The 20,876-nt window shown below is 39.6% G+C and overlaps 2 protein-coding genes across 4 annotated transcripts; one reads left to right on the top strand and one right to left on the bottom strand.

The window, feature by feature from the left end:
• Window positions 1–155: 155 nt before the first annotated feature.
• On the top strand, window positions 156–3,777 carry LOC143010987 (uncharacterized). Its single transcript, XM_076163630.1, has 8 exons — window positions 156–203; window positions 466–607; window positions 777–907; window positions 1,189–1,239; window positions 1,410–1,492; window positions 1,615–1,671; window positions 2,381–2,545; window positions 2,646–3,777. Exons 1-8 carry the CDS (start codon window positions 156–158, stop codon window positions 2,776–2,778), a joined length of 810 nt encoding a protein of 269 aa, XP_076019745.1. The 3' UTR covers window positions 2,779–3,777.
• A 1,174-nt stretch (window positions 3,778–4,951) lies between these two features.
• scai (suppressor of cancer cell invasion) lies at window positions 4,952–20,399 on the bottom strand. 3 transcript variants are annotated; one of them, XM_076163961.1, is made up of 17 exons: window positions 20,156–20,399; window positions 19,059–19,170; window positions 17,418–17,513; window positions 16,383–16,469; window positions 15,109–15,207; window positions 14,327–14,423; window positions 14,101–14,199; window positions 13,786–13,938; window positions 12,893–12,994; window positions 12,036–12,137; window positions 11,447–11,528; window positions 11,180–11,279; window positions 10,268–10,349; window positions 10,068–10,140; window positions 9,744–9,917; window positions 9,553–9,653; window positions 4,952–8,763 (listed from the first exon to the last, which is right to left on the bottom strand). In XM_076163961.1, the coding sequence occupies exons 2-17, from the start codon at window positions 19,163–19,165 to the stop codon at window positions 8,617–8,619; spliced, it is 1,701 nt and encodes a 566-aa protein (XP_076020076.1). In that variant the 5' UTR covers window positions 19,166–19,170; window positions 20,156–20,399; the 3' UTR covers window positions 4,952–8,616. The 3 variants fall into 3 exon arrangements, with proteins under 3 accessions (XP_076020076.1, XP_076020077.1, XP_076020078.1); XM_076163962.1 differs by having other exon boundaries at window positions 11,447–11,525; XM_076163963.1 differs by lacking the exons at window positions 17,418–17,513; window positions 19,059–19,170; window positions 20,156–20,399 and having other exon boundaries at window positions 15,126–15,207; window positions 16,383–16,475.
• Window positions 20,400–20,876: the final 477 nt, after the last annotated feature.

The raw sequence follows: 20,876 nt of genomic DNA, 5'->3' as shown, positions 1-20,876 counted from the left end.
GTGGCTTGATTATGCTGATTTCTGCATGATGTTTTAAATAAGACTTCTCTGTTTCTCTTCTCTCCTGTAAGACTCTGAAAGGAAGGTGTAGAAACCATGATTGGATGAGGATTCTGGCTCAGATAGAGACGAGTCTGAACACACTGCCTGACAGAATGGATGACATCATCAGAACAGCAGAGATGTTGGGGTCTGTGCACCAGGTCAGAGTCAGTTCCTTGTGACTTACTCAGATCATTCTAAATTCTAAAATTGAATGAGCAGCAGGTGTGTTGGCATTAGTGTTATGATTACTGCCTCTTCTAAATGAATCAGGTCATTTGGAGTGGCACATTGTAAGAATCCCAATACACAAACCACCACCTGTACACTACAACTATTACTGCACATGAAATGTCGTAGCGTTTCACTAGTAAATGTTAGAGTGTTTCAGTTGTTTTGTTCATGATTGTCCTCGTCACTCAGGAGGCACGTGCAATTTGCTCAGTGGAGTTAATGCAGATGCACATGGAACATCTGAAGTGCCGCCACAATGCAGAGAGCACGGAGCTACAAGCACTTAGGAAACTTCTCCTCCACAACAGAGGGAGGATACACAGTGACTCAGGCAAGTACTGCAATCTCTCCCTGGTGTTATATACAGTACGTACGTATAACTGTTTGGTGCTGCAAATTTTATGTCAGAGTACAGAAAGACAGACTGCTGCTGGGACCAAGGCTGAATATTGCTGGATAAGAGAAGAGGCCACTCTGGTCTATCAATTCTTCCCTAACAGAGCCTCTGTGTGTGTGTGTGTGTGTGTGTGTGTGTGTGTGTGTGTGTGTGTGTGTGTGTTTGTGTGTTTTATGCATCATTACAGATGATAGTGATGTGAGAAACCTGCTTGTCAAACAAAACTCCCAACAGGTAAAGTGGATGAGAATATTTGAAATACTGTATGTAGAGTCATCTTCAATTCAAATGTAATCATATATAACTCATAACTTGTGAATTTCCCTGTTGTGGGACAAATAAAGGATTATGCTATCTTATCTTATCTTAAAAAGCTTAAGGACCAGTTTTCTGCAGGTTAAGTCCAGTTGATCAGCAAATTAAATTGTGAAGTTCCAGAATTCTGAAACGGAACAGTGTAAATACAGCTTTGATGTAAAATATGTAGTCCTTCAATTTGTGTTTTGTCACAACAGCTTTTAACAAGAAGAAGAGTCAGCGTCACTCTCCTCCCATCACAAGCCCAGGTCAGCTAACATATTTCATTTGATTTCATTAACTCATTAAACAAAACTATTGTGGGTCTGTAAAGCCCTTTTATAATAATTGGTCATAAAGTTCTTTGCATTAGCAGGGGCATTGGCATGTTTTGTTATCTGAATCATAGTGTGTATATAATCCACCTTTTTCCATGCAGCTCAGTGACTTGGAGAGCCGGTTTCAAGAGGCCTGTCAGGCGAATAATGGCACTAACAGTGAGGGAGCAGAGGAGGACAGCAGGTATACCTCATTAGCTAAATTAATTTCTCTGTCTTCCCTAAAAGTGAAATTCCAAGTAATATTCGGTTCATAATGAAGCAAAGCAACAGCATTGATAACCTTCCTTGTTCATTCCATTCCAGTAAGTGTACAAGATACTTCCAGCCTGAAGAGTATTCAACAATTCACAGTGACAGGAGGTATGTTGTAACAGATGCTTCGGCCATGACATCACAACTTAAATATTTGCATTCTGTTGTGAGCTATTTAGGCAAAACCTCTCTGCTATTTCAACATTGGCATTAGTCACTGCAGCTCATGCAAAAAACAAGAGCAGGTCATTCAACTCTTCATCTTCAGCCAAAAACTATTACAGTACATTTGCTTTTGTTGTTCTTTGTAAAATGATTCCAAAGTGTTGTTACTTTGCTGATACACAACAGCAGCACACACTAATGTCGTCAGAACCATTCATGCATTCGTTCACATGGAGATAGTTTGGTATGACAACGCTGCCTGTTATTGTTATTGTTCCCAAATGAAGTTGGTCCCATGTGCCTGCATGCTCGCAAGCTCTCCCTCCCTCAGGACCAGAGGGCTCATTTATTTCACCATGTAACCATAACGCTTACACTGCATATTTCTCGTATTTCTCTCCCTGCTCTACCTATTCTTCCTACTAAGATCAGGCACAAGTCTTCATCAAGAGAACACATCTGCAGTTTAGGACTGAGAGCCCCTGTTATAGCTAATAAAACCTAAAAAAAGTATGAAGTTACAGTATCAGGACTCATTCCATCTCACTGCTTTGGCTGTGTGATTTACCATTATTAATATGAAGCACATAGTCATACTGAAAGTATTCCTCTTGGCTCTATACTGAGACATTTTTTTCTGTAATCATTTCAGTGTGTGTTCCAGTACACAACACACTGTGTTGCGCCATAGACGGAGGTCAGCCATTCACGAACAGGACGGAAGTACAGAGGAAACTGTGGACGAGGAGTCAACTGCGTCAGAGGTCATAGCCAACCCCACAGAAACCAGTACAGCTCCCTCTGACGCCTCAGACATGTGAGTCGTCACACAGTTGACTGATTTGTATTTTTAGAACTTACACTAATTGTTCCGCGTTTACATGAGGACACTGAAATGTCTGTCTTACCCACTTCAGTGCAGTCACCTCAGAAGAGCAGCGCCCCCTGTCTTACTGGCTCATGCATCTGTGTGGAGTCCTGCTGCTGCTCATCCTCTTCCTGCTGCTGCCTGCACTCCTCAAACTAATACAATCTCCTCACCATCACTAGAGCTCCTCCATAGCCATCTGAACACCTCACCACATACATATGCTTACATGGGCACTTTCATCGGATGCTTATCCGGGCTGAATGTTGCAATTCATCATTTAAGCTTAATGTTACCGTCTATGGCTGGTCTTGTTTCTGCCAGGGATAATTTCTCTTAATTATGTACAAATGCATTAAATATATGTTTGTGTTGTCTCTAAAGTGCAGGCCATAAATAACAGTTTCTTCCTCTTGTTTGCCCTCATGGTTACACTTTAGCTTCATCTAGGAAAATTGTGAGGAGAAATATTTTCACCAGAGCACAAATCAAAGAATTTCTTATGAATATTTCTTTCCTTTTTCTCTTCGAACAAGTGTTCTGCAAATACTTTGACGAGTTTTTTTATGTGACAAAAATTGCAGTATAATATTAACTTAATTAAATTGTAATGTTCTTGCAAAAATAAATAATGAAACATGCGGGTGGTAGAGACAAGACAGTTCTGTGCAGGCCTCTAGTTGGAACAGCCAAACATTTGGACGAATTACAATAAGGGCTGATATTAAAAGTAAAGGAGACAAATGCAGTCCTTGACTCAGAACACAAAATGAGACAGAATCCCTCGTTTCTTGAGCCCTGCCAAACGACTAAAAGTATAATTCCATCTGAATTGTATTCTGAAATCCTCCCCGTGCCGCCATGAAGACACCCGATTATTCTTTAATGATGCCAAAATAGCATTTTCTTTATTTCTTTTCTCTTGCAACACACTGCAAAATAAAAAATAGAAAAACAAAAAAAAACATAGATACAATAACTGAACCATTGTTAAAATGGAAAAAAGAGAGAGTACACCAGCCTTTGGCACTTTCTATTCTAAACAAACATGCATCTCACAGCGATAATCATCAGTGCATTTTTTGACTGAAAGTTTGAAAATACAGCCCACAGTATGACATTGAAAAGTCACAACAAACAAGTCACACATTTTGTAATAAAGGAGGCTTACACCCATCTTTCATTTTACATGTAGAAAATGTAGAAATGACAGACATCTGTCCATCTATCACCACGTTTAATGATACATTTTCACAAGGCTCAGTCAACATGCTTTTCTGTGGCCCATTACATGGAGCAGTTGCCTTTTGTGCTAATGTGTTAGTGTCAAAAATAATTTGAATTCATATGCTGTGGGAAAATATTGATTCACACAATAATGCTTTCACTGCATTTTACTGGTCACAAGGCAAAGGGTTCAAATCTTCATAGCTGCCAGTCACTGATGTGTACATTAACTCATCATTTCTTAAGGAAAACCCCTCAGATCCTATTTAGATGGAGAATAACCAATTCCAGCAGTTAAGGTGTAAGGGAGGGGAATAAGCTGGTCAACACCCCCCCAAACAACACCTTACACAGTATAGTATTGTGTCTCAGTTCATGGGCTGCAGCATTGAAACGGCTCATTTCAAGACTGCTGATGCTCGACCCTTCAAATGCAGCCGGAAAATAGGTCCCCCTTTTTTGTGTGTTTTTATCTATCTATGACACATTTAAAAAAAGAAAAATAAAGGGTTCCAAATCAATGTGCATAAGTGATTTGAACATGTTTTTAGTTTGAACAACAGGATATACAGGAACATAATGCCAGGCGATCACAACCATTTTGCATTAAACAAAGTCATGTTTTGTAACTATACTATGCTGACAGTGAGCTGACACAGAGACACAGAGAGAGAAAGGAACGGTGAGAGGCCATCCTGATTCCTCCTGGCTCTGCTGCCACCCCAACAGCGATCCCACAGATTTTACATTTTGTTTTGGGAGCACAAAATACATGCACAAGTCTTTTAAGTGTGCGCCAACAAGGATGCAGTCCCTGAAATGAGACACAGCCAGTACTGTCCTTTGCCTTTTGTACCTCTAAAACCTCCCCCTGACTGCAACCGGCCCACATATCACCTGGGTTTTTTTTGCGTGCGGCAGTTTGTTGGGCTCAACCAGGCATGTGATATTTGGATCAATTAGAAGTCATGTTAGAAGTAGAAAAGATATGAGTTCAGTACAAAGAGCTTGGATTAGGCACCGTGAGCCTTGCCAGTTGTCTTAAGTATGCTGTTAATACTTTTGTGTCTTTGTTATGGTGTACTTTCCCTTCAAAATGGCAGAACATTTCTCCTTTGGTTTGTGCCGTTTCCCATAATGACCTGTAATTAATGATAACATGATGAGAGCATCTTTCTTTTTTTTTTAAGTATTTCTTACCAATTACCTTTTAGCTTTATTGGTATTTCCTACCAATTGCATGTAGCTCTTTGGCACCATATCATCTACAGTTGGCAAGTTATCGACAACAGTAAGAAAAACACACCAAATCCCCAAATAGTCCAATGAAGGCAAAGTACATGGCAATGATTCTTTTTCTTTTAGTTATACCTTCAGTTATATCTACAGTGCTTTGCTATGGACTTCCTTTGAGTATCGTATACATTTTAACACCCTAAAATATCACAAGTGCAGGGCTTCATTATTTATGAGTCTTCCTTTCTTTTTTCCCCCAAGGCTACATCAGGTTAAAAACATGCAACACTACTGATATCTTTCAAAAATACAAATTAAAAGTAATTTCTAAACAGTTAAGTCACAAAAGCCAAAAGCAAGAGAACAGATACACAGCTTAAATCTGCTGCTGATTTGTCATCACAAATGAGGAACTGGACAAACTGCAGCAGATCCATCACACATTGGCAGCGTTTGATCATGTTAAGTACTCACACACCAATTCAAATCTTAAGCCAGAGATGAAATTGCATCATGTCATAACTGGAGCTGCTGAGCAGATTTCCAGATGTTTTTCTATTTTCTCCTGATCAAGTTTGACTTGTCGCTCATTCTTAGTTTCATGTCTCTAGAACGCATAGATGGTGGAAAAGGATGTGACGTGTGAATGTGTGCCAAATGTTGTGCCATTAGGTAAGAGTATTTGCTGAATTCATGTTTCTTTGGAGATTAGGGCACAATGCAGATTTTCTAAAAATATACAAGCAATATTTAAGCTAATAAGAAGAATAGATTTCCTCACGTCTTTATTCTACTGACAGAAGTCAAACGTATCATTTGCTGATGATGATTGAATGAGCTTAGAAACTGCATCCCTACTGAAACGTTCCCATTCTCTGAACAAACGAAAGATTGGAATTGGTTGATACATGAAGGCAAGCGTGACATTTTTCCTTTTTTCATCCACAAATCAGCCAACAAGTTTGACAAATTTCAGGCAGAAACTATTAACAGAATGTGACAAAGGAAGGTGAGTGCCTTCAGAAAGAAGAGCCCAGACAGAACACATGGACAGATTTTGTTCCCCACAACACAAACAAGTCTAGAACAATATTAACTCCATAAAGTGCGAGACTACTTTATGTTAATCATAATTTTCAAAACGTATTAAATGTCAAAACGGCATGTCCCAAAAAAATGTCAAAATGAAAAAATAAGAAAAAAGCATAAACTGCTCTTTCCTAGACAAATGTAAAATAGAGGAAATGGCTGTCGTGTTCCTCTCTTCAAGTCTTTGGAAAGTTGGAATGTAACATTGTTAGAAAACTGGCCAAAAAACAAACCGGCCTGATAAACATTATTTCACACGCTCCGCCTCTTCATAATGTTACCACGGAGAACAAATGTTTCCGTGATAAAGCAACAACCTTTAAATATACAGTATCATCAATCAATTAATGTCAATACTACATAATAATAATAATAAATAACTAAAAATATTGATCTTGTAATTTCAGCAATTTCAAATTCTCAAATCCAACCACACAGATTGGCTGACAGTTTTCATTCCAGAGTTATTTCAAATTCAAATGCAAGGCAGGACCGCACAGGACAGTCAACCATCAGCATAGTATGGGTCGGCCAAAATGTAAGTGGGAGGTCATGGGGTCCTTTTTAGGAACATCAATGTGCTCGGCATATTTAGTGGACATTTGCCTGTTAGATGATCAGGTATCTGGTGTGCATGGGTTAGGGAACATTGAGGTTTTACGCCAACCCAGGGAACAGTCAGAGTAGATCTGACCACAGGTAAGACAAACTTTGGAGAATGAAGCTTTTTAGAAACCAGACACTACAGAGAGGAACAGATGAGATCAAACGATCAAAAAGGAAACGGTTCCATCAATATTGGTAATAGTTGAGAAGACGCTCAGCTCTGACACAATTCAGGTTGGATTTGTGGCTGATTAATTCTTCACCCACCGCATGCAAAGGTCAAGTTCATTTGACGTAAAGGGAGGCATTAAGAAGATTCAATTGAACTGCTGGTGACACTGATGAAGGTGGAGTTGAGCGAATGCCCACAGTGATGGGACAATTAAAATCCAGTCTACTGGTATGAAAAGGTCCATGAATACAGTCCAAAGCTCATATTTGATCATTCCTGTAATCCATTTCCCTAATTTTGGTTCTGAGTTTCCTATAGACAGATCTATTTCTGATTGGACAGATCTGATACAGCAAACTGCACCGATAACATAAATTCCATCCAATGTGTGGATAAATAACAGATAAATAACTGCAACAAGTCAGATAGATGTTTCTAATTCTCAAGATTTGATATTGAAAATGACAGTAGCTAGATTTACTCCTGGTTCAGTGAAATGAGTGAAGCAATGGCTTTTTGTCTCACTACTTTTGTGACAACATTCAGAAACCTCAACGCTAAACTCCACATCCAACATTTCTAACGGTACTTTAGAGCAATTAAACCCACCTGAGCCACACAAACTGCAACTGGAAGCCATGCAGATGCTGCCTAGAGACCAGATTCTATTGCAGGTGTTTAGAGCAGCCAGCAAGTGATCTGCTCAGTGGTCTGCTCAGATGGGGGAAAGTGCATGAAGTCAATCTCATGGGTGATACTGATGTTGGTCAAATATAATAATAATATAATAAATATGGTGAAATATTGTGATATTATTTTCAGGTGTGGATAGGCCCATGCAGTTACAAAATATAGCACAGAGTCTGCAAACACCAGTCTATACATGGCACACTAACAAAGATATGTGGCTTCTGTTGGCAGGGGAGTTGGTCTGGTCCCTGGGCACCACACTGGGTGGCAGTGCAGTGATTCTGATAGCTGGGGATCAAACGCAGGGGAGGAATTTCCCCCATGGGAACAATAAATTCATGGAAACAAGGAGACAATTAAGAGCATTGTAGTGTACTACCATGTGACACAGGAGATTGACATAGATTCATTTCAAATCTGGTGGCATTATCATAAACTCCATACTTGTGGCAGTGTCAAAAACTTGATGGGAGGGGCAGCAGTCACTCAAGGCGAGCACAGTGAGGGGAGGATCGACGAGAGAATAAGACGTTTTCCGGTGAACAATGACATTTTTCTGGAAAGTTACAGTACCAGTAGTTTGTGTGTCAATCTTGATTTGATTGGTTTTGGTGAAGTGATTTCCCTTCCCTAAAACAACGTGATTTTAAACAAACTGCAACTTAGATGGCGACCTTTACAATCATCTCACATCCTGGATAAAGTCACAAGCTGAACTTTGCATATATGTGGAGTGGAAAGTTCAAAGTGTATTGTTCAATTGTTCACTTCGTTTGTGATGAGTTACAAGCTGCTGACTCGTCAAATGGAGAATTTAGAATGTATTATATTAACCAGCTTGTGAAGGATTTAATGTTGCACTACATTTGTTTCAACAGACAGTTAAATGCAGGACGTGTAAGCGTAAATCAGTTATTCAATTACCTTGTATAAAACAGTTCGGGCTGTTGGCAAGTGAGTCTGTATGTACATATGTGCCAGGTAGCCCTGAAGAAAGATGTTAGTAGCTCTCCAATGAATCATCCCAAAATAGGCTCTGCACATCCAGCATGGTAGCCAGCTCCAAGATCTGCTTCTGTAGCAGGCTGCTCTCCACCGTGTCCTGTTTAGGGAGCTCAGGGTACGACTCAGGGAAGCTCCTGGACTCCTGCAGGCAAAACAAGACAATATGACAACACACGGTATTAGCTGCAGGTCTGAGTGTTAACCAAAGAGCAGCCTCTTGTATCAAAGCACCTTTGCACTTTACACCACCGCCATCGATTATACTGCAGGGATTTTCCTGCATAGAGAATTTGTTTACATTGTATTCTTTAATTTCTTTATTAACTGAAGTAAGACGTGACAATGGGCGTGCAGTTATGAGACATTTTTGGAGATTGTTTTTATACAGGGGGACAGTAATGTCGAAGTGTTGTTGACCTGGAATCGAACGTCGAACCTTCCAATCCCAGGACGACTGCTCCAGCTTCCAGAGCCATGCTGCCCCATATTTAACTGGGTCTCAGGAATGATGAACACCAATAAGACATTTTATATGGGAGGAGCCATGTGTGTTGACATTCTAATATAAATACATAAACTTTAACAGTGTTAGAATAACTAACCATGTTCGAACTGGATTTGTATTTGTGATCTGGTTGACTTGCGTCTTGTGGATTTCAGATAAGAACTTCAGCTGAGAATTTCTTTTAAATTCTTTTTATGTCTAATAATTTGACATTGTGGGAGCACATTGTTAATAAAATGTATTATGATAATGATATATAATATATATAGTAAAATATATATTATATAATAGTTTTTATAATTATTATTCTATCTTGCTATGTGACACATTATTTAGATTCAAGCAGTCAAACAACATCATAGGTCACAAAATAAAAGCATGTTCTCTCTGCATCTTAGTAAGGAAACTACAGAGGCAGTGACTTACCCGAAAGAGTTTATGCAGCCTGAGTGCAGCTGAGCAGAAGACAAAGCGGATCAGCAGCAGTCGAAGAAACTCGTCACCAAAGAATTGCAAAAACGCTTGATCTGTGAAGAATGAAATAAAGAAGTACTTAAGTACTTAGAATAAATAACACAGGGTCGACACCGTCAACCAGTCTATCAGAGGTGTACTACCTATTGTTCGTGAGCGAGTTAACATTTGTCCAATGTCACGATAGACTTTGCGAAGAAATTCTTGAGCCCTCTCCCACAGCCCTCGTCGCACACTGTTTAAGCCACACACAGAGGAAAAAGCCAATAGAGGGCAGTACAGGAACAGAGTGAAGAGACTCCCACGCTGAGACTGATCTGATGGCAGAGGTAAGAACGTGACAGATTACCTTTATATACACATTAACACAGAGTACGAAAAACTGACATGAATTTATCAAACAACAAAGCAACCCAATAAACTACTAAATATATGATATATACTTGTTATTCCAGAGGGACACATACCTTGTACACTCTTGGGATATACTGTTGGGGAAAGTAGACACACAAGAGGCTGGCCGAACATATTTGTGAAATTCTATTAGGAAAAACAAAATTCAGCGAAAAGTTGTTAACGTCACTTCTGAGGATGATGTATGTATGTATGTATCATGTGATTACATCATGCATTGGTAATTTTCAGGAAAGTCAACCTTTTTATATACCTTGTAAGCTGCACTGTTCGAAGAATCGACAATGACAAAAAGTGGTTTCCGAGTGAAAGGGAATAAATCGCCTGGGTGCAGGCTGGAAGAAATTCAAAACATGCATGAGTAGCAGATAGAAAGAGTGGGTGTGTCCCAGGTGAGAAGGAATAAGAAAAATAAGTAAATACATTATAAACCTTGTATCGCCCCTCTATCGCTCACATTCAGCCAGATGTGCAAACAATGAGGCACAATCCTGGTTCATTTGAAACAGCAGCTCAAATGAGACAAAGATGTGCAGAATAGATGCCTCCCAGGGTTTGTCTATGAGTGTGTGTGTGTGTGTGTGTGTGTGTGTGTGTGTGTGTGTGTGTGTGTGTGTGTGTGTGTGTGTGTGTGTGTGTGTGTGTGTGTGTGTGTGTGTGTGTGTGTAGTGATTTCTGAATTGCTTCCTGTCATAAATGGTTACTTGGACCTACAGCAACCTATAGTGATACTGAGTGTATCACTATAGGTAAAAAATCGTTAATACATTAGCAGTGTGTTAACATAGAGTACCTAAATGTGATTTGCTATAATCAGAATGCTTTAAAAAAATAGGCTCTGTGCCAGAATTAAAAATTGTGTCACTTACGCAAATCCACTGGGACACTTCACCATGCTGCTCAGAGAAACTACGTCAGAGACTTACCCTGTTAACATTTGCACCAAATTGAAAAGCCATTTGCTCTGATAATAATGTAACACAGCTGCAGGCAGTGTGAAGCAGACATGAAGGCATCAAGCATTTATCTCTTCTGTGTAAGTATTTAATATCATTTTTGTCTTTGATCAAACCAATTTGTGCACGTGACATACTGATCCCAAAATGTGCTATATATTGCTAAAGATCAACCAATAAATGATGGATATGGAGTTAGACTTCCTCACCAGTGCATCTCTTTCTGGGCCTGGTTCCTCTTCTGCACAGTCTCTCCATTCACCACGTCTCGATTAGTATTGGTGAGAACCCCTCCAAAATCATATGGGCCTAGAGGAAATTCCAGAGAATGAACCTGAACTCATCGGCGACACGATGATGACCTTCATTGCCAACACAAATTCCATTTTCGTGAAACGTGCAGCAAACAAACCAACATTTATTAACAGTTGCTATTGAACAAAAAACAGTGGCATGTCTTAAATGTCAAATTTTACCTTCATAATCTGAAGGCCCAGCAGGGAAGACTCCAGTAGCTGACAGATAGACAAGCAGAACACTGTTTGCAGGCAGTTCCTGCTGACACATGAGATAAGTTAGCCCATTAACATCCCATTTGCGTCCAAACAATTCAGAGCATACAAGTTAAGAAGAAAACATGGTAGTAGGTCACATTTAGAATCAATGCTCATGTTTAAAATATGAACGCAGCCCATTTTGCAGCAGCCATTTTCAATTTGTTTACATAATACTTCAAAGATGTGCCCAAAGATCTTATTTCTCCCAAAGACAAGCACACATTCTTCAGAGGCAAGAGGCCAGAGTAACATCATGGAGTAATGAAGTGCTAAACTACCTTTACTACCAAGTCCAGTTGCCTGAGAATCAACTTACCTTGGAAACCATGACCTGGATGACTAAGAACCTTGAGAGATATATAAAAAAAACTATTTGGGATGATATTGCATGCAGTGGTCTAGGAATGACATGTCCAGGTTGACTGTATATATTTGGATGTATAATGGGACCTTACATGTGTTTATTTTATGTTATATATAACTGGCTATGAAATAATTCAGTACTGACCTTGAAGGAGGCAGACAAAAAAGTGAACAGCTGGCTGAAAGTTGGTTTGTACAGCAAATACTTGTGAGGGTTTTCTCTTTTGGCTGGCTTCTCATTGGGTTCCTGCAATTATCAATCAGAGAAATCTGTTTTTATTCAAGCTAATTCAAAGTAAACAAGCTTCTGGGAGCATATTCACGCTTAACATTGTTACTTCACCCATTAGTGAAGGAATGTTACAGCGCTTGCTAAATTAATCAGGTGTAAATGTAAGAGCCCAATTAACGACTTCACTGTGGGATACATGTTTGTTTACTCTGCTTTCTCAATTCACCCACTCCTGGTGGTGAAGCCCAAACCCTTTCGGTGTTGTATAGTGATGCCAGATCCTTTTGGGAAGAAGTTTTTGGAGAAAAAGACATCTTGCAAGACTCAGGACATTGTGGTTGTGCAGATTACCAAATAACTTTTCTACCAACAACTGCATATGGTCATAATTGCTCCAAATATAAGATGGCTGGTTGAGTTCGGCAGAAGACCGAGCTTAAGGACTGAACAGTGTGCGGTGTTCTCCAGCTTGTTCTTTTGTCTTTATAAGAATCCTGGGGCCTCCAGGCACACAGCATTGGCGAGACCGCTACTTATGGGGAATGATGCAACTCTTGAGGGAGGGATGCATCTCACTCAGCACTCAATAACATTACACAGCACTGCTATCAAAGGTCAAAACAAGGGGCCGTATACAATGAAATACAATGGAGCATTACATGATTCATTACTGTAGTCAGTTTCTCGTTCTGCTTTGCAAATTCCTTTTTGGACCAGAGGGTTAAATTAAAGCCAGATGCTCAGGAAAGAGTCTGAGAATGTACACTCACCAATGTTCCTTGTTTGGAGGGCTGTGTGGCAAGATTTACAGGTTCCCTCTCCAACGCCTGGAGCATGCGAAACATATCAATGGTCAACTCACTGAACTTCACCTGAAAAAAGACACAGTGACAAAAGAGAAACCATAATTAATGCTGTTCACTGTCACATTGTGTTTGTCTTTTACATTTAGACCGTTAGGCATTTCAGCCAGACAATGAGACAATGAGAATGTGACAAAACATCAGAAGACCACATTTATAACACCTTAGAAACACAGTCCTACCGACTGCCATTTCCGTAGCCAATGCCTTTACAGAGTTTAAAGTGTGAGTGATGCTATTTTCCTTATGTGAAATGTTGTTATGTTTGAGATATAGCAGACAAAGTGGCACAGAAATGCAAAATGGACACTATCTGTGTGAGGAAGTGGTAGAAAACTTTACATGTAAATCACATTTGCTGTTATTTTAATGCAAAATGTCTATTGTCAGTAGTCAGGCAACATGGAGCCCCACGAGGTACAATGCTTTGTAGAGATTACCGAAGTGTACAAGCTGTTCAGCAACATTGATAAATGCATTACGTTTATAAATGAATGAGTTGATAGCAAGGACAGCAATTAGGCACACACGCTGCTGATGTTCCATTTTCAATTTTTTCTTTACTGTGTGATTCCAAATCCAATCAAGGACTGTTGAACAAAGCAAAGGAACCAGGGGTCTGAATACAGCCTGAAGCTCAGGCCGGTGAGAGAGAGAATGTCAGATGGGCTGAGAATGACAATTTCCATGGTGGAAAAGTTGTTCAGTATTTATTGAGAGTCAACATTACAATTGGATTTCTTTAGTAAGACTTCAGGTGAACACTTTGTTGAACTGTGAGTCAGAATTTGGGTTAAAACCTGGTTGTTACAGTTGCCGATGATTAGTGCATCTGCAAGGACGAGTTGCCCAACCACCATGCCTTGTTCCAGTGGTGGCACGCTTCCCTCATGCAGCCGATTGCTGTTGACAACGACAGAATTGTTGTCATTCAGTACGACCACTGGATCTGCCTGTTAACACAGTAACACACACACACACACATTTCAGATTTCGACATTTCATCATTTCTTTAAAACCACATTGCTGAGTCGCTTAATCGTCTTAATCGTGGCATAACTGAAGTTCTAGATTGCGTGTAGACAAGCAGAGTTTATATCTGTAGATGTGTTTACCTCCACAAAAGCTGCAACTTCTTGTAGAACCAAATTCCACTCCAACTGGTCCTCTGTGTTAAATCGCTGCGTGTAATCTTCGATCTCCTCAGATAACTCCTGCAGGAAGCGTAGACAGGCATGACATGATTACAGGCAACTGTATCCTTTTTTTTTTTTTTTTTTTTTTTTTTTTTTTGAATCAAGCCAAATGGGTATATTGAGTTGTAACTTTCCAATTCCATACCTTGACCAACACTTTGACCAGATCCATCTTGTTGAGCAGTAAACAGACAACTATGTAGCGAGCGTAATATCGTAGCTTCTTCACCACTAATTCTGGTCTAGGAAAAAGAAAGACGGGGTAATAAGTACCTGCAAAATCCTCTGAATACACATTAAAACACAATCATGTTCAAGGTTGCTGTCTGGTGGTTTGAGTACGGCAGCAAATTCCTAGCAAAAATCACAGTCACCTCTCTTGGGAGGAAAGGAAAGGATGATATCTTGGTGTATAACAGTGTTGAAAGAAAAACGCAATGCACCGTGCAGAGGCGACACAGCACCAGATGTTGAGACGGAGCCACCTAAGAGCCTTTTCAAACTTACTGTATATCACATATTTTGTTCTGTAAAGGCAAAATAATCAGCAGTTTTTCTATATGCAGATGCACATTTATGGTGAGCTGATACGCACATTTTAGGCCGCACCTGCTTACCGGTCATCTTCAGGCCTCTTTATACCATTTCAAATGACTTCCCACTGGATATCTATGCTCTGAATAAAGTATGAGGCATAAGTCCTGAGGCATTGGTCTCTTTGTAAAGCTGAGCCTTACATCTTAGGAAATAGACAGCGGCCATGGATACAAGAAAATGACTTCTACTTTAACGTAGTTACACCTTAGAGAGGGTTAACTGATCAAATATCAAGGGATTTGTGATATGCTCATTCATTTTTGATTCAAAACGGATTAAGATCACTATAAGGTAAGAGAAAAATTGACATACTATATCGCGGTAACTTACCTGTCTTCTTTATTCACCTGAAAGTAGTAGGATCGCTGACGAATGGCTGAGTAGAACGAAAAGGCCTCATTCAGATAACTTGTTTCTGAGGTACGAAGGCTGCCGATTCAGGTCAGGAAAAAAAGATGTATTACATGTCTGGTGTGAAACATTTCTTATGAATGCATAATTAAGTTCTGGTAAAAAGAACCGAACTGAAAAACATAAATAAAAATAAAAACAACACTTTAAGTGGCAAATTGATGATATAGCATTCACTTACAAAGAAGTTGGAAATATGGAAAATCACCTTGAACTGGCAGGTTATGACTGACAGCTTGTAATTACCAGAGTTAATTGCTCTGCAGGGCGTTCTGCCACTTCAATGAGCTACAGTCTGCATCAGCATGTAACTGTGAGATCCTGCTTTCTCCTCATATTCCCACTCATTCGTCATTTAAAACTCAAACAGAAGTCAAAATAAAAAGCACTCAAAGCAAAATCCTATAATTTTCTTTAAAAAAAATGAAAAAGCTTAGATATTTTCTATTAGTAAGTGGATTTGCATCAGAATAGATAGTGATACACATGATTTGTCGAGTGTAGTGGATGTGTGCTATATGATTGCGTGCATTGTGTTCAAGAGTTATGGCAGTTATTAAATACTTAGAAGAATTTCAGAAACGATAATAGGAGTACATATTTGTGTATTTTCCTCACAGTTTAGGAGGGACGGCCCATATTTAAAGTGCTTTATTACATGGTACAAATTGGTGCTATTGGTTCAAGATCCACAACAAATTGTATGTTTTGTTCCTGGGCCTGCGGCTGCACAGTGAATCGTATTTTAATCACGATCACGATCATTAACTTCCTTGACTAATTGAACATAATCATCAGTGATTACGAGTCTTTATTTGAGTCGGGCTGGAACCAATAACCTGGGACCGCTGCATGTAAACAAAGGAATGCAGACGTGCTTGTCAGGCAGAGGGATCCATATGAGAACTATCGCAAATTATAACAAAATGAAAAAGGCACACAATATTGTAGACCGGTCATACAGGGACATATTGTGGCTAGATGGAAAGGTAGGCCTAAATTATTAGAGCTAACCAGCTAATTCATTTGCAAATTATTGGGTTAGTAGTAGTACCCATATGATCACACTTCACTTTTTTGTTTTATATATATTAAGTCCCTCTAAATACCAAATAGCAAAGATAAACTACAAAAGCAATGTGTACAGGTCTCAGGAGGCTTTCAGAAGGATTTGTCAGAAATGGGTCTCTTACTAGTAGTGGTAGTAAAGCTGTCCAATTTTGGATGCAACTTCCCCAATCTGCCACCTCTTCAGTCCATACCGACTGTCCAGAACTTGCCTGTCAGCAAATCATAAAGCAACAAAAGAATAAGTTGAATGCCAGATGATGTAATGAAATCAAAACGGCGATACAATAACATCAACAGGAGTGACATATTATCTGAACAAATTTTCATTTCCAGTCTGAAGAAGAGGAAGAAGAGGAGCTATGGCTTCCTACTGTTTACTCCACAGACATGCAGCAAGCTGGGGCATAAATGAGAAGCACATTTTCTTTTAGTAGATGAGCCAGGGGTGTGGAACCATTTCGGGAATGTAAATTCTGATGAGAGCCAGTGTGATTTAGGTGATGGTCCAGTTTGTGGAGTGTGTGTCTCTGTGGAGTTTGCATCTGTATGACTTCTGGCAGTGCGTGTGTAAAAGCTGCTCCAGGTCTGTACTCTGTACCTTAGAGGCTTTCAATTGTCAAATGACCTCATTTAATCCTTACTGTGTTCAGTTTTATATTCAAATATAACTGATGAACTGTGAGATTAAAGGAAGAATCACTGGTGGCGTCATCTCATAATACCAGAGAAGGGCTCAGTCCAGCATTAAACTAATTTATGTGGAGAACCCAATTCTCAATTATCTTCTTTCAGCTTTTTTCAGGAATTAAATTAAAAATAAATGGTCCCTCTTTAAACATTAAACACCTCTCCTTTAAGGATCCCACTCTTTCCTCACACCACTGGCTCCCCGACCTGCACTGTGTTAGAGTGTCAGGAATAGCACAGCTGACCTCCCTTGAAAGTCGGCATCATCAGTCGGCAAAGCTTTGAGAGGATTGTCACACTAAGAGGTTTGTCACACTGAATATTTAGAGAAACAGGTACACGTGGACTAAACTGAAAATCAATGTGAAAATAACAATAAAACAACTAATATAAAGAAACTGAGCTAAAAGGACCTTGACTGAAAACCACAGTTTGTCACAATAACATTGGTAAACAGACACAGAAGTAACCTGTGCTGCTGCTGAAACTTCCACAGCTTGGTGTAGACATCAAACGTCCTTCCAAAATACGACTGCCACTGCTTGTGTCCATACTGGGGAAGGTCTCTGTAGCAAAAAAGAGGATTTAGGGAAAGACGAGACAGAGAGGAAAGTTGTCAATAGATGCTGGTATTTAAGAAGGCCTTAGTCCTTCAATCAATCAGACTGCCGAGATGTTTACTTCATTTAAGTGTTCCAGCAGTGATTCTGGCTCCCTGGTCTTAATAAATATTTTCCGTCACTCTCTGTTATACACACACACCACAAGTCAGGTGGGTTTAGCGACTCAAGAATAGGAAAAAAAACAGCTTCAAGTGAGGACATATAGCTAATAATGTGGGGGCGGGGGTGTACAGCAGGAAGAATTGCACCAACCAGTGGACATTGTGCAATACCCAGCAGTTAAGCAAGAAAGCGAGATATAAAGACACTATTTCCAGTCAACATTGTGCACTGTCCAATTTGATATCTGCGCTATCCAGTTGGGTTGTGCAAGCTGTCCGAATTGGACATCCGGGTTACATGTTTGATTAGGTGTGGCTAAATGGTTCAGCCATACTCGTATGACCATAGACAATATTTACATGACACACACAAGTGACATTTTCACTGTGTTACAGCAGCTTTGGTCCCATATGGGCAAAATGACATATTGCAACAAACATGGTGCAGAAAATTTGCATTGAAAACACAGGCCAGCTATTTATCCACACGCTTTAGGTTATAGTATAGAGAAGAAGCTGACAGAAAATGAAGCACTGTAAAGCTGAGAACCATCTGTTTTGTTCTACACATTTTTTTTTCAAAATTGTTTAATTTTACAATAAAACATGAAATATTAAAGAGCTGTCAACACTGCAAATTGGATATGGTGTCTTGTTTGTTCAAGCTATTGAATTGTTTGTCCTCTTGTACATATCTTCCATCCATTTCTGCTCCAAAACCTGATTGCCTAAATCAGGTGTGTTCACTTGATAAAGAATCTTGACAGGCTGGGTATTTTCTACACGCTTGTAACTTACAGTAAGCTGATGTATGCAATCATCATCATCATCATCATCATCATCATCATCAGTGTAGCTCAACAGCCTGACACTCTTTTTAATGTTCCAATATTGGTGATTGACTGACTCACAACTAGCTGACAGGTTCACTAACTCAGCATGTAAACTCCTGCTACTCCAGATGGCCACGCTGTGTGTAATCTGCCATTAAGAAGTTTAGAAAGAGAGGAATGATAATAGAAACACAATTATTTAATCAAGCATATAAGCAGCTAGTGTTACGTTGAGGACTTAATCTGTGCCTCTATATTATCTAAGATTACAAAGATAAGATAAAGAGGACCAAAATACAAACTACTAAATAGTAACTGGTGATGTAATCATATTTTAAATTCCTGCATCCACCCCTGGAATCAGATTGACAAGAACTTTTACTGGGCTCTTCCCTGGGTCGTGTATCTCCTTTCAAGATGTTTTGTCAGAATTAGTATAACACTTTATCCGTAATCCTGCTAAAAAACAACAACTAAACAAATGGGCACAGACATAAACACAATTTTAGATGACGAATATGTTTCAGGGATAAAGATACATCATGCAAACTGACCTAAGACCATTGAAGAGTTGTTTGGATTTATCAAGAAGATAACAAAAATCGGTGACAGTCTTCCTTTCACCTAATGGAATATCATCCTCAAGCTCAGCCCCAGTCATGACACCTGATGACAACAGAAAAACAAAGATTTTTAACATATTCATGAATGAAACTCAGTTGCTGTTAAGTCAAAATAACACAAATCCTTCTCCCATTGATCCGTAACTTCAGATCTTAAAGAGAAACTATCAATATTGGACATGACAGGAACTGTTAAACAGGCTGTGTGGCTTCCAGAGTTCAGTATCTTACAGGTGCCCTACTTGATTATGAATAGAAATACGAAACTACAGTGGAAATGCGTCACATGACCACCTTTTTTAGGTTGACCTGGGCTGTCCCAGATTTCGCTTTTACAAGGGCTAAGATGGGTGTGCAATCAGGTCACATCAGCACACAGTCAGGTCAAGGAAAACTACACATTCGGATTATTTCCAGTCAATGGCAAGTTTATTCTCCTACAGAAATTCAAGACTGAATCAAATGATAGAAAAAGACTAATGAATGCTGGATGACACAACACAGCATCAATCTGGAAATGCAGTCTTATCCAACACAAACCAATAACCTGCATTTTGCTTTTCCCACTGCAGAGATAGTAGTCATCTTCAACTAATGAGTAATCAAGACACACCTTTAGTCAGGCGTTTCATTTGTTTGACAGATGTCAGTTGTGAGCCTCTCACTCCACCAGCATACATATGAATACATGAAAAAATGAAATAAAAAAGCTCGGTCAGGCTAGCTGTATTTAACAATTCCGCAGTTTATTTCACTATAACGTAAACTAAATACTTATTCATTCAGGAAACGTTACGCATCTCCCCGTTCATAAAAACAAAGCTTAATTCAGCCACCAGCTCCATCGCCCTGTGTACACTCTGCAGCAGCTCCTGCCATCACCAACACCATTCAAGTCATGACAAGATAAACCATTGAAGTTACACCGATAAATATATTAATTAGCTCGCAAAGAAAGTGTTAACATGTCAATGGAAGCGGGGAGGTGTTATAACATGGCTACATCTGCGTTCATCCGTATTTCTTACCTCGGCAGCCGGTTAACGTTACTAACAGGGATAACGGAAGCTTCTCACAAATCAAGGCAGAAAGCGGCGAGAAACTCTGGCCGTGAAGCGCATTTCAGTCCCGGTGCGAGTGTTCCACTGTGCCTCTAATGTCCGCCGTGATGTGACAATTCAGTGTCCAAGCGTTCTGTTAGTAACGTAGTTTATATCACCATTGAACAGCCACTGCCGCTGCCTCGGCGCCAGACATTACACATACACATCTTTGTCTGCAGCTGCGCATGAATGAACGGCTACCCACTTCCGGGTCAACGTTTTCAAAATAAAAGATTGTATAGTCTGTATTGTCCACTTGTGAATTAATATGCGTGATTTTTATATGTGATAAATTTGAGGACATTGATACTACCGATACATTCTGCACACAGGTATTCGAAAAGTAATGTGGAAATGTTTTACACAGTCTTTCTTTATATGGCCTCCAACTTTAGTGTGCTGGATTGATACTTCGGGAAGAGCAGAATAACGAGCCCCAGGCCTTAATACAGTACACTACTACATTTTTTGAGGCAAACACGACAGTAAGGATTTCAAGGCTCTGACTGGCCTTGTTGTCTCATAAATCCAACATGAAAGCCGTAATATTGAATTCCCCTCATTGTTGTCAAGAAATGGTTTGAGAGTCCATACAAAAACATCTAAATCTACTCTACCTTGATCTAAATATAATCTTATAAACCAC

This window comes from Genypterus blacodes, unplaced genomic scaffold (genome assembly GCF_046128005.1).
Source record: "Genypterus blacodes isolate CSIRO-AG114 ecotype Tasmania unplaced genomic scaffold, CSIRO-AGI_Gbla_v1 ptg000133l_1, whole genome shotgun sequence".
In the NCBI taxonomy this organism is placed as follows: domain Eukaryota; kingdom Metazoa; phylum Chordata; class Actinopteri; order Ophidiiformes; family Ophidiidae; genus Genypterus; species Genypterus blacodes.
This window is presented reverse-complemented; position numbering and strand designations above follow the sequence as displayed.

Excerpts from the sequence above, each read along its gene's own strand:
- LOC143010987 (XM_076163630.1), top strand. The coding sequence starts at position 156 with ATGGATGACATCATCAGAACAGCAGAGATGTTGGGGTCTGTGCACCAG. Across the intron at positions 908-1,188 it reads TCAAACAAAACTCCCAACAG|CTTTTAACAAGAAGAAGAGT; the intron begins GTAAAGTGGATG and ends TTGTCACAACAG. Across the intron at positions 1,493-1,614 it reads GGAGCAGAGGAGGACAGCAG|TAAGTGTACAAGATACTTCC; the intron begins GTATACCTCATT and ends ATTCCATTCCAG.
- scai (XM_076163961.1), bottom strand. The coding sequence starts at position 19,165 with ATGACTGGGGCTGAGCTTGAGGATGATATTCCATTAGGTGAAAGGAAG. Across the intron at positions 14,200-14,326 it reads TGGTCAAAGTGTTGGTCAAG|GAGTTATCTGAGGAGATCGA; the intron begins GTATGGAATTGG and ends CGCTTCCTGCAG. Across the intron at positions 13,939-14,100 it reads AAGTTGCAGCTTTTGTGGAG|GCAGATCCAGTGGTCGTACT; the intron begins GTAAACACATCT and ends CTGTGTTAACAG.